Source organism: Podarcis filfolensis (assembly GCF_964270895.1).
Source record: "Podarcis filfolensis genome assembly, chromosome: Z".
Taxonomy (NCBI): domain Eukaryota; kingdom Metazoa; phylum Chordata; class Lepidosauria; order Squamata; family Lacertidae; genus Podarcis; species Podarcis filfolensis.
In genome coordinates, this window is record NC_139617.1 from 5,328,920 (window position 1) to 5,341,355 (window position 12,436).

General features: G+C 45.4%; 1 protein-coding gene across 8 annotated transcripts in view; it reads right to left on the minus strand.

Moving 5' to 3' along the window:
- The window catches only part of MCF2 (MCF.2 cell line derived transforming sequence), a 73,590-nt gene that overhangs the window by 43,698 nt on the left and 17,456 nt on the right, over window positions 1-12,436 (minus strand). For 7 of the 8 annotated variants that reach the window (XR_014543602.1, XR_014543603.1, XM_083595556.1 and 4 more), the window contains one exon: window positions 10,638-10,728. Coding sequence is in view for 6 of the 8 variants with exons in the window: in XM_083595556.1 (XP_083451682.1) it covers window positions 10,638-10,728 (91 nt within the window). In the remaining 2 variants the exon portion in view is untranslated. Of the gene's footprint in view, window positions 1-6,912; window positions 7,299-10,637; window positions 10,729-12,436 lie in introns of those variants that run through there. The other variant, XM_083595558.1, reaches the window with a different exon arrangement.

Consider the following 12,436-nt stretch of genomic DNA (forward strand, 5'->3'; position numbering starts at 1 on the left):
GAAATTTGATACCAGACATGGCCCTCAGCAGTCACAGCAGGAGAGAGGAAGAGAACAAACATCCTCAAATAGTCGTGGAAGTTAGGGAACAGTTCTCCAAAGATTCGTTGCAAGAATATCAATCACATCCTGTAAATTGTTGTATAGGACTTATTTATCCCACCCTTTCTTTCCAGGAGCCTGTGGTTATCTCTTATGAACACAGAAGGGGTCCATAAACTTGCCACCTGGAGGTGTGTAAGAACCAGGGTAAGCAATGTCACCAATAAATTATCCTGCCATATTGTTAACAAAATTATTACAGTAATGGATTCCTGGTGTCTGCAACTTTTAAAAATGCATACAGACTCAACCTGTACAATATTGCATTACACATACTGCATTGGAATATACTATTCCACGCAATGAGACGTGTGGCCCAAATGCAACATGTTCCCAAGAGCTATTTTTAAGATAAGCTTAAAATAATAAACGAATGCAAACTGATTGCCAAAACTCTGGCCTGAATGAAGCCAGCAGGAAGACTTCCAGGGACCAAGAACTGGCTCTTGAAACAAGGGCAAACTGCTCAGTAGCTTGCGATTGCATAGATCAAACCCAGCAGAAATCAAACCCAGCAAAGACTTTGTGCTCATTGAATGCAATGCCCACTGGTAACGCAATGTATGTGAGTGTGGACCACAGGATAGTTTCCTCCAAATTCAATGAGCCCCCAAACGGAACGCCACCACCACCCATTTCCATTGGAACTCATAAGCATATTTACTCAGGAAAAAAATCCCACTGAGTTCAATGGGACTTACTCCTAGGTAAGCTGTGTAGTGAAGGCTAGTCCATTAGGGCAAACAGGGCCCTGCCCCACCAATCTCATTCTTTAGGATGCATACATGGGATCTGCAGCAAAATGTTGCAGCATAGAAGAGTTTCTGCTCAAGGTTCCAGGCAGCCCACAACTCACAAGAGTCTGGCAGCATTCCAGGTCCACTGAGCATGTTTCAGTTTGCATCAGGCTTATGGTCACCCCAACCTTCTTGTGAACTGAGTGGAGCTATTGATAATGGAACTGGCCCCATAGTCTGAACATAGGAAATAGATGGGATAGAAAATAGTTTGCTATTCTCATGCATGCAAAGATGGTTTGCTGCTTGCTGGACTTTGCACCTTCTCTTCTCTTTCTTTCGCCAGTATTACCATAGTTTTCTGTGTATAACACGCCCCTGTGTATAAGACTCGAAATTAAGGAAATGGGGGAAGATTGCCCAGAGTTATTAAGCTTTTGGGGAGGATTGATCAGACTTGTTGAGCTTTTTTGGGGGGGTTGGCCGAAGTTGTAGAGCTTTCTTTGTGGGGGGGTTGCCAACAATCACTCACCCACATGACCACCACTGCCAATCGCAATCTTGCAGAGTCTGGAAAACTAAGTATTATCCAAACTCACAAGAGTCCACTCAGTGTGTTTCTGTGTGAGTCCCTGTTCTGGGCATGCCGTGGAATAATGGGCTCAGGCTGTACCTCAGTGGCCAGAGTGACAGAATACTAAATCACACTTGATGCAGAGAGGTGGGAAAGTATCACCCACCCACCGTTCCAGGGAAAACAACAGCAGTGACTCATGCAGCAGGCTTTTCTGCAAGTGATTCCTTTCAGACTTAAAGACATGCAGTTTATTTGTTAGCAGTTGGCTTGCATCACTCTTTCCTGGCTCACCATTTCTAAATGAACAGCCCTAATGAGACTTGGCCCTCGCTGAATTGTCAAAAAGAAATATAGCCCTTCCTTACAAGTACGTCCTCCTCATCAAATTATATCCTTACTACCTTAAATCTGCTCCTGAACACCGAGAGCGAGAGAGGGGGCGGAATGGTGAGCTCCTTCTTTTTTAAAACCTTTTCTCCTAACCTTACATAAGCAAATCTGTTTCATTCAGATCCCTCGTGCCATCCCCCACAATGGCTCTCCTGGGGACTTTTTTAATGCAATCCTGCCTTTTTCTACAGCCTTTGACTATGAGGAGGGTTTGAGCTCAAGCACGGCTAACCTCCAGCAATGAGAATGATAAGCGCCGCATTTGTACAAACTTGATCGTTCAGTGTGGCAACGCCTACAACTTTGGAACTCCCTGCCTATTGAGATGAAGCAGGGGCCTTCATTGTATTCTCTTCAGAGCCTGCTAAAAACATTCCTGTTTAGGCAAGCCTACCCAGATGCTGCAAAAGTTCAAGTGATTTTAATCTGTTTTAGTATTTTAACTTTTATATGTTTTAAAGTAAGGTTGCATTTTTTTCTTGATTTTACTGTTTTATCTTTTGTAAACCATTTTGAGGCTTTTTTCCATATATATATATATATATATATATATATATATATATATGTCCCCCCCCCAATATAAATTTTATGAAATCAATAAATAAGTACATTTAGCTATCCCCCACCCATCCCTTTCAGATAATACATATGTGAAATCTTCAACCATGTTCTAAAGAACTACCACCTCCCAGCTGGGGGGGGATCACCAAGGGGGGGGCTCTGTTCTGGAATCCCCTCACCCCAAAAAGAGGATCTGGTAAAATGGAAAAGAGGCTGATTCTAACATTGATGAAGACACATTTGGCAATGCAGATAAAGTTGGCTGCTTCTAAATCCCTTTTTAAACCAACGGGAGAAAGTTATGCACCTGGTCAGCTTTTGTCCTCTTGCATTTTAAACTGGAACAAAAACACTTTAATATTAACACAAACCTACTTTTTTATTTTTAAAAGTAGTCCCAAACAAAATGTTGGCTCTTAAACCAATTCTGTTTGCAGCATTCTCAGAGACCAGCCAGCAAAATTATTTTATCCTCCTGTGGAACTGAACCTACAAACAGCCTTACTGAAAGGGACAATTCAAAAGGTCTACCTGTTCCCCACAGTGGCCAACCAGATGCCTCTGAGAAGCCCACAAGCAGGGCATGGGGGCAACAACCCACCCTTGCTTTTTGTCCCCAGAGCCTGGTACTCAAAGGTATACTGCATCTGAGCATTTAGCCTGAGATAACCAACATAGAGAATTCAGGAACACAAGAAGGGACCTTTAAAATGTGGGGATAAGTCAAATCCATGGGTGAAGAAGAGATCTACCAATGGTATTAACTAATTTACTTGTGAGATATGCCCACTTCGACCTGCAGAACTGGCACCATTGAAGGGGTCACATAATTCTCATTCCACAATTACAAGAAACTAATCACTTTGTGGGCAGCACCTAAACTTTGGAACTCCCTGCCTATTGACATAAGCAGGTGCCTTCACTGCACTCCTTGCAGCACCTGCTTAAAACACCTGGTAAATCTACCCAGACATGCAAAAACTTACATGCATTTCAATCTCTTTTTAGTTTTAGTTTAGTTTAATTATTTGTTTCCAACTGGGGGTTTCTAACTGATAATTTTAATATTTCTGGTATACTGCTTAGAGGTTTCATTTCTGTCAAGCAGTATATAAATTTAATTACATTAAAAGAACCTGTGGCAGCTAAATAGAAACTCCTTGTTCAGCAGCAGTCTACCTGATAACAGGGGCACCAACAAGAGAAGCCTATTGCCAAAGGCATCTGTTTGGCAATGTCTGGAGGTCAGTATGTTGGACTACAAGCAAGACTAGCTAGCAAGTCCAGTGGTCAGGGATGATGGGGATTGTAGTCCAAAAACAGTTGGGAGACCCGAGCTTGGGAAACACTGGACTAGATGCTGGGTCTTTGGTGCAATTCAGCAGGGCTCTTGCTGCATTTTTGAAAGACTGGAGAGGACAGGAAGAAATATTGGTGTCTTTTGGTCATTGTAGGGCAGAAGGCAAGGAGCCCAGTAGCAAGTCTGCGTTCAGACTCAGGGATTATTGCATTAGTTTTCCTTCTGCTCCATTTCCCAATATTCCTTTTACACCACACTATCTGTTGCATTGTGACTTTTTGATTGATATATTGCCATTTACCGTGCTATATTTCATGCACAACAGTGTGTGTGCTGTGATGCAACAGCATATATCACCAGATATGTTGCCACCACCCAGTATGCACATGAGTGCTTCTGTCCTCCCCCCATGAAACTGGCAAGGAAGAACTCTGCATTGGAACACCAGCCCAAACTTTATCACATGGCAAGACCTGTGAAAACAGTGGGAAAACTGCGGTGCAAAAATTCCCACGATTTTCCAGGTTAATGTGGTTGAAAACAGATTTTTTTTCCTGGAAGCAATTAGTATGGAAACAAGCACTAAACAGCTGCTACATTTTCAGAAGTGGCTGTTATATCACATGGAAAATCTCCTAGAATGCAGTAATTATCAGGTAAGAAAATGTCAGGGAAATAGAACAAAGGGGCTGTCTGAAAGCAGAGCCAATGACAGACAGGGACAACTCATTCTAGTTTAGTCTCCATCCTCTTCCCTGCTGAGTTCTGCAAGGGCAACACTGAAGCTAAACAGGCGGAAGCTGAATAGCAGTTTTAAGCAGAAGTGTGCCTAGGGGCTGAACAAGGGCACAGGCCTGGGGGTGCAAAAATTGTGCCTCTCCACTCTGGGGTGGCTAGGAGCTCGCCCATCCACTGCAGGCCATTCCTCCACTGCTTTGGGCAGCCAGGTGAGATGCCTCAGCAAGTGCAAGGGAGCCTAGGTATGCCTCTGGTTGTAAGTAAGAGACCAGGTGGTTTGGGGCTGGCTCAGGGCAGGTTGAGGTTGGTGGGGCAGTGCCTCCTTTGCAAGTTCTACTGGGCAGCATAGGGCTTCCAATTCAGACTAGAACCAAGCAGGGGTGGAGACCTTGCAGTCCTCCATGGGCAAGTTGAACTACAATTCCCATTAGTCCCGGATAGCACAGGCAGGGGTGGTGGGAGTTGAAACAACATCCAGCAACATTTGGAGTGCCACAGGTTCCCAGCCTCTAGCTTAGAGCACCCCTGCAGGAAGGAGAAAACGGAGTCAGCCTGGCACCACATCAACCTTACATAACAAATTGTCCCTGTAGCCTATGGCAGACTCTGATTTTCCTTCCTAAAAAGCAGTAGGAGTCAGCCAATCCCATTGAGACTGACCAGAAGCACAACCTGCAAACTCTTCCAGGTGGGTAGCTTTTCTTGGAGCAAAACCGAACAAGAGCCTTCTGGCTCCTTAAAAGACTTAACAGAATTAATTGTGGTGTAAGCTTTCGTGGGGTCAAGCCCACTTCGTCAGATGTATCTTCACCCATCTGGAAAAGTCGGCTTGGACTCCACGAAAGTACATGCCTTAATAAATCCTGTGAAGTCTTTTAAGGTGCCAAACTGAAAAGCTGAAGCAGTTTTAAGCGGAAATTGATTGACTACTCAAAAAATCATGGCTTGTCTCCCCTTTGGACAGGGCTGAGGAATGGGTGACTCTCCAGACATTGCTGGGATTCTAGCTCCCAATCATCCCTGACCATTGACTGCATTAGGGTGAAGCTGACGGGAGTTGGAGTCTAACAACATATGGGAGGCCACAGGCTTCGCAGCCATGGCTCAAAGTCCTGGCCATTGCAGAAGTTAACTTTTCCACATGTGCAAAAACCAGAGCCTAACAGAGCTAAAGAAATCAAGGTGCCAAGGCTATCCCTCAACATTCTAGAAGGCTGGGTACGGTTGTGCAGCAAGGACATCTTCAAATCCCCCATTTCAAGGTGGGGGTGGGGGCTTGTGAAACCTCTATTCTCATCCCAAGTATTCCCCCACTCCACTTGGCACACTACACATCACCAAAGCTCCCCCTATGCTTGCTGAATGTTGATTTAGTCTGCAAGGGTCAGTAGCAGACCCTTCAAATGTCAGCGGTGTCCTGTGCAATGGCAATATTTGGCGCCTCCCTCCCACTTCTCGCCTTCCATTCTACATCAAAGTTGTGGCACCTCCTGCAGTGCCCCCAAGACTCTTCACCCAGTTTGACTGAACTGGTTGCACTCCCCTAAATCCACCTCTGCAAGAGTCTTGTCTGGCACTGGCTAATCTAAAGTAGGGACATGTCAATAAACTGACCATCATAGTTCTCTCTCTCTCTTTCTTTAAAGTACAAACAAGCCCCTAAACATATTGTAGAAGTTTTTCACTTATATGATGGAATTGACTGAATTTGCAGAATAGCTGAGCAACATTTGCCCTACAGATAGGCAGTATTGTTTCATTTTTGGAGGTGGGGGGGAATTGAAAGAGTACACTATGCTACACTTTGCATCCATGCACAAACGCATTTGCATGCATGTGTGGTAGAACTGGCCTGCATAAGTTTTAGAGAGCCAGAAGAACATGCATCTGTACTGGCTAACAGAAGAGTTCAAAGGAGTTTCCCCCTCCCTCTGCAAAAATGCTAAAAAATTAGAAACAATGGTTTTATTAAGTGCAGGTAAAAGATCAGGGCTGTCCCTGACAGAAGGGAAAGTGTTCAAGGCTGGCATTCTAGGAGTAGCTAATTTCAAAAAGCATGGCCTATTTTTTACAGGCCCTACAGGAGGCTCCACAAAGAATGAAATATTTCTGCCTGATTTCCTCTTTCTGCCTTCAAAGACCGAGGAATATATATATGCATGATGCATATGTATGATGCAATAAAGGGGTTCTGAAGTCTCCCACATCTCTCAGACAGAGACACCCAGACTTAGGAGCTCTGTTTAAAACTGGTGCCAACCTTGCTTCGTCAGTGTGGACAGGTGTTTTGGACAATTACAGAAAATGCAGTAAATACTGCCCAAACATCATCCTTTCCCTCGCCCCCCCCCCTTAATTTTCCAAGTGCTGTGTTCAGCAGTTTGTCCTAGAATGCTGCACTGCTAGCTAGGCTGGATGCTAGTGCTGCATCAAGGCTGCATTTGAACTTAGAAATCTGCTTTGCAAAAAAAAGAAGGAGAAAGACTGCAGGCAGACAGAGTCCTTACCGCATTCCTTCTTCCCCTCATCTTGCCTCCTGGGGGATTCGCCTCGGCCATCTCCCTTGCAACACAGGAGCGGGCTACCTTGCCCAAATGTCAATGCGGCATCAGTGAAATAAGACCCGTGGATCTCGTGAGGTGTTTAAAAATCGCCGGGGGTAGCCGGCCGCCTGCACTGCTGCTTCTCTTCGTGCCAAGGCATCGCTGCACAGAACACACAGAGCAGCCTCCTCACTCATGTCAGTTGCACGGGTGGCGATGATACATGTTCCCATAATCTATTCATTCCCAGACGCAAAACTGACTGGCAGATGACCTGGTCCTCTCCTCTGGCTAAAGCAGAGCAGGCAAGGGTGCCAAAACTATGAATGGCTGTTGGCTGTGCTAGCCGGCAAGAAAGGTGGGGGGGAGTGCGAGGAGAGACTCAGTGGCCAAGAACAGCTATAGATTTTTAAGGTGGAATGCGGAAGTTTGAAGACGTATATATTGCCATTTATAGCTCACAGCAGCAACACACTTCGGAGCAGTGTTAAGACTCTAGCGAGCATCCTTTCTGATGTTTCACCCCCTCCCTCAAAGCTTTCCCACAGATGAGAAACAAATAATGCTTTGATGGCTGATAGCTATTGGGCAACTAATACAGAGACAGAGAAGGAGAGGGAGAGGGATAGAGGGATCATTTGGTAACTTTGATATGGTCTCTATTTTTGCTGCTGGCTGCCATGGATGTGCCCTGGTGAAGAGAGCAAATCACATGCCCCTGAGGTGTTTTAGGCTACTAGCCAGGATGGCTATGCTATCCTTCTACTGCCAGATGTGCCATGCCTCTGGATCCCAAGTTCTGGGAATCACAAGTAGGGGAGGAGTGCTGCTGTGCTCAGATCCTGCTTGCAGGCTTCCCTATAAGGAGTATCCGGGTGGCCACTGTGAGAACAGGGTGCTAGACAAGATTCTCCTGTGGCCTGATGCAGCAGAACTCTTCAAAAGTTCTGTCAATAACTACAACTTATGTTCTATCAAGGGGACGCAGGTGGCACTGTGAGTTAAACCACAGAGCCTAGGACTTGCCGATCAGAAGGTCGGCGGTTTGAATCCCCACAATGGGGTGAGCTCCCATTGCTCAGTCCCTGCTCCTGCCCACCTAGCAGTTTGAAAGCACGTCAAAGTGCAAGTAGATAAATAGGTACCGCTCTGACGGGAAGGTAAACGGCGTTTCCGTGCGCTGCTCTGGTTCACCAGAAGTGGCTTAGATATGCTGGCCACATGACCCGGAAGCTGTACCCCGGCTCCCTCGGCCAATAAAGCAAGATGAGCGCCGCAACCCCAGAGTCGGTCACGACTGGACCTAATGGTCAGGGGTCCCTTTACCTTTACCTAACTATATTGGATCGACATGACTTCTTTTGGTCAGGGGCCCCTTTACCTTTACCTATGTTCCATCAATAGCTACAGTGCGTTAGTTTAAACTATGGAACTTGCTGCCACAAGATGCAGAGAAGGGCAGCAACCTAGACACCTTTTAAGGGGGGGGCAGTCAAAATAATGGAGAAAAAGGCTATCAATGGCCCCAATGGCTATGTTATACAATCCATTGTCAGATGCTGCTGTTGTTGGCATCCATCCGTCTTGAGATGGTTGTGGCTGCAGAGATGGGTGACCTCTCCAGGGCACAAGACTGGGCAGTGCGTATGGAGGTCCTGGGCTGCCCAGACAACAAGACTCCCCTCTCAGCCTTGCTGATGTGGTCCAAAGGAAAGCAGAGCAATACATCTGGCACCAGCTTGGCTGCAGGAGTTGCCAGGAAGAGGTATACAAGGCGCCATCCAACCATCTTAGGGACTGCACTATGGATTTGGATAGGGTTTACTCCTGAGCCTTTTCTTCTCCCAAAGATATCCTGCAAGGCAGCATCATGGACTGGCTGGATGCAGAGGGGTGGGGGGAGGCACCAGCTGGGGAACCCCTAAGGGAAGAAGGCTCAGAGGGATTGGCAGTGGGATGGTGATGAGTAGTCAGAAGGAGAAGAGGGAGCAGGTTGTGAAGAGGTGTTAGAAGCTGAAGAGATAACAGGGTTTAGTGAGCAGGAAGAGTCTGTGGCAGACAGCAGTCCATAATCAGAAGCAGAAGCAGAGGCAAGGACCAAGTGGCAGAGATAAGGCAGGATGGTGAGGAAGCCTGGGTGTCTCCCCATCCTGCAGTGACCAGCTCCCCTCTCTTCTGGTCTTCCAGAATCCAAAGAGGTGTGAAGAGGGCGGATCAAAGAAAGGTAAGACGAAGGAGTCTCAGACTGCTTGGGAAGGAAACAGGGGAGGAGAACTGTGGGAAAGCAGGGACCTTCAGTCCTTGCAACTGCCTCATTGGGGTAAGAACTACCGGGATGAGTTGCTTTGCTCACTAGGTCTGGCCTCCTGGGCTCTTTTGTTTATTTTCATTTTTCATTTCACTTTTAGTTTGTAATACCGCCTTTCTATATTACTATGAACGTGGCGGTTTACAAGCTGAAGAAACAATAAAATAGACAGCAAAGATCACATACATAATAACAATCTGATCCAATAAAAGAAAGCCACAATAATTTTAAAATAAACAACTTATATCAAATAAAGCAATTTTCAATAATCCATTAGAATATAATAGTAAACAGTAAAATTCAATATCCACAAATAATAACACTTATCAGTTACAATAAAGAATTACTAGATGATAATAAATAAAAACCACAGCAAATCACAATGCATAAAATACCACAAAACATGCAAAACCATGTAAAAGGATCAAACTGAGAAACAAGCTCATACAACTTATAAAATCGTGTGTGTTTTTTAATTTCCCCGAACTTCTCTTATCTGAATAAAGAGTTAACTTCACTTGCTACTGTGTGAGTTATTGCTGACTTACTCGTGACACCCGCCCTGACAGGCAACGGGTATGGAATTTTCCTTGAGGTTTACTTCCAAAGCCTTTCTAAAAAGGTGAGTCTTGTCATCTGGGCAGCCCAGGACCCCCCAAACACACCGCCCAGTTCTCATTTCCCAGAAATGGTCCAGGAAGATACCATGGCCAATGGTATCAAGTGCTGAAGAGAGATCAAGGTCACACTCCCCCTGCCCTATTTTCTGCAAAGGTTATACTGGCAAAACCTATTGGTGTTTCGTAACTTTCTGACTAGTTGCAGGACCTTAGCCAGTCCTAGCAGAGTATACACAGTCCACTAAAGCAATTGGCAACTTGGCTGCAGACAGGATGGACGAAGCAGGAACCAGGAACCAAACACCTAGGCCTTCTCCCCCAATGATAGTCAGCCCCCCAACTCCCCTTCCCCTGCCCAACACCTCTGGAATTGGGGAACCAGTCCTCAGAGCTGTCCCCAGGCCATACCCTCTTTAGCGTCATCCTCCAATGATTTTGCCTGGCTGGAATGTGCAATAGAACTGTGGTAACGCTACTTCTTTACCTGGATGGAGGGTGTCTTGGGAAGTGTGTGTGAGAGAGAGACAGTGTGTTTGTTTGTGTGTGCAGAAACCTCTGGCTTCTGCCTGGCTGAAATGCAACCTGCTCTCCTGGTAAGAGTCACAGCCATTGGTCAACCCACTTCTGCCTCTAGCCCTGCCCATTTCTGGATCCTCCCACCACTGGCGTTTGTCCCCTGGAAGGTTACCCACAAAGGAATTAAGGCCCTTGGGCAGATAATGACACTCCCCTTGTGCCCACCCCACCACAGAAGAACTTACCGCTATTCTTTGCAGAGTCATTTTGACCGACGTCCATGTATCCAACCTTCTGTCCAGGATTAGGATAAATTTGGTGTCCAATTCACGTTGGCTGGAACATAAGAAAATTAAATAAAGAAGAAGCAGGGAACAGAGCTGTGCCATTCACATCCTCACCAAAAGTTCACAACTGGACTTCCTGGATCTAAATCCAGGACCTTCCTACATTCTTTTTTTTAAAAAAATGGCTTTCAATACACAAGCATCCATTCCTATTGTGGGTTAAAAGCTCACCCTTGAAAAGTCACACTGGCAGGGCATGTCAGCTGAAGGTTTCTACAGTCACACACCACCCAGGTCCACCAGGAATATGGATGGGCAAATATGATGAACCAAGTGTCTCATTTTTCCGGTTCTTAAGTTCAGTTCTCCACATATCCGAATCAGGTTGCAAATGTTGTTTTTAAAGTCCTCATGAAAAGTCACTGGCATTGCAGTTTGAACCTCCCGTAATATACCCATTTTTGTATGCAGCTTTACACCCGAAACACATATTTTTGCAAATCAGAAACTCGCCAAAATGTATGCATTTTATGTACACATTACTTGACTGGGAGCCAGGTACTGTACCTAAAGTAGCACCTTCCCCAGTTCCAACTATCCTGGACCCTACAATTGGCTAGGGTGGCCTTTTTGCAGTGCTGCCACTGAGGGCTGCCCCACTGGTGCAGAACCGTGACACAGCCTTTACAGGAGTGGCTCCCTGGTTGTGGAATGCCTTCACTAGTGAAGTGCACCTGTCTCCATCATTATTAACTTTCAGGAGGAATTTGAAAGCATTCCTGTTCACCTAGGAGGCTGAAGAATCATGTCCCTTGCAACCCAAAGATCATTGGATGGAACAGTGTTTTTAACTGCTACAGTAATATGGTTTAAAATGAAACAGCTTTTAGATGCTTTTAACTGTTCTTAGATTGCTTTAATTACATTATAATGCTTTTGTTTTTACATCTGTCTGCTGCCCAAGGCTCTTTTGACAGAAAGGACAGGATATAAGTTTAGTAAAAAAATTTTTAAAAAAATCAACAAATAATTACAAAATTCAGCACAGTGTGATTTTTTTAAAAGGGGGGGATGGCTGTGCTTTGGTTCACATACAGTTTCAGAAAGTGCAAATTAGGCACATTCGCCTTTAAATACAAACTGAACTGAATTTCTTCCCCACCCCTAAGCCCAAGAGAGGGGACTGGCATGAGCCTCAGTGTGGTGTAGTGGTTAGAGTGCTGGATTATGACCTGGGAGACCTGGGTTCAAATCCTCTCTCGGCCATGAGGCTCACTGGGTGACCTTGGGCCAGTCACCATCACTTAGCCTAGCCTACCTCACAGGGTCGTTGTGGGGATGAAAGTGGAAGGAGAAACATGTATTGAGCTCCTTGTGGGGGGGGGGAGGTGGCATATAATGCAGTAAATGCAGTAAATAATATTGCAGCTGACAATAGTTAAAGAAGCAGCAAAAGCAAAAAAAAATATGGGCACAAAGGAGAAACTGGTTTACCAGGGACAGGGACCTGAGAACTGAAACTGATACTAGATGGGGATACTTGGAGCATGTCCTATTTATCTGGAATAAGGTGGATTCTTCTTTCTCTGTTGCACAAGTCTTTGTTCTCCCAGCAAAACCACAGAACCGCATGCAAAAACCTAATCGCACGTGCCCTAACCTTGCCTGACTCAATTACTAATTAATGTTCTTCAAGACTATAATTTAGGGGAACCCGCTCTGAATCTACTCATCACACTGTTAATGAGAGGTTTGCA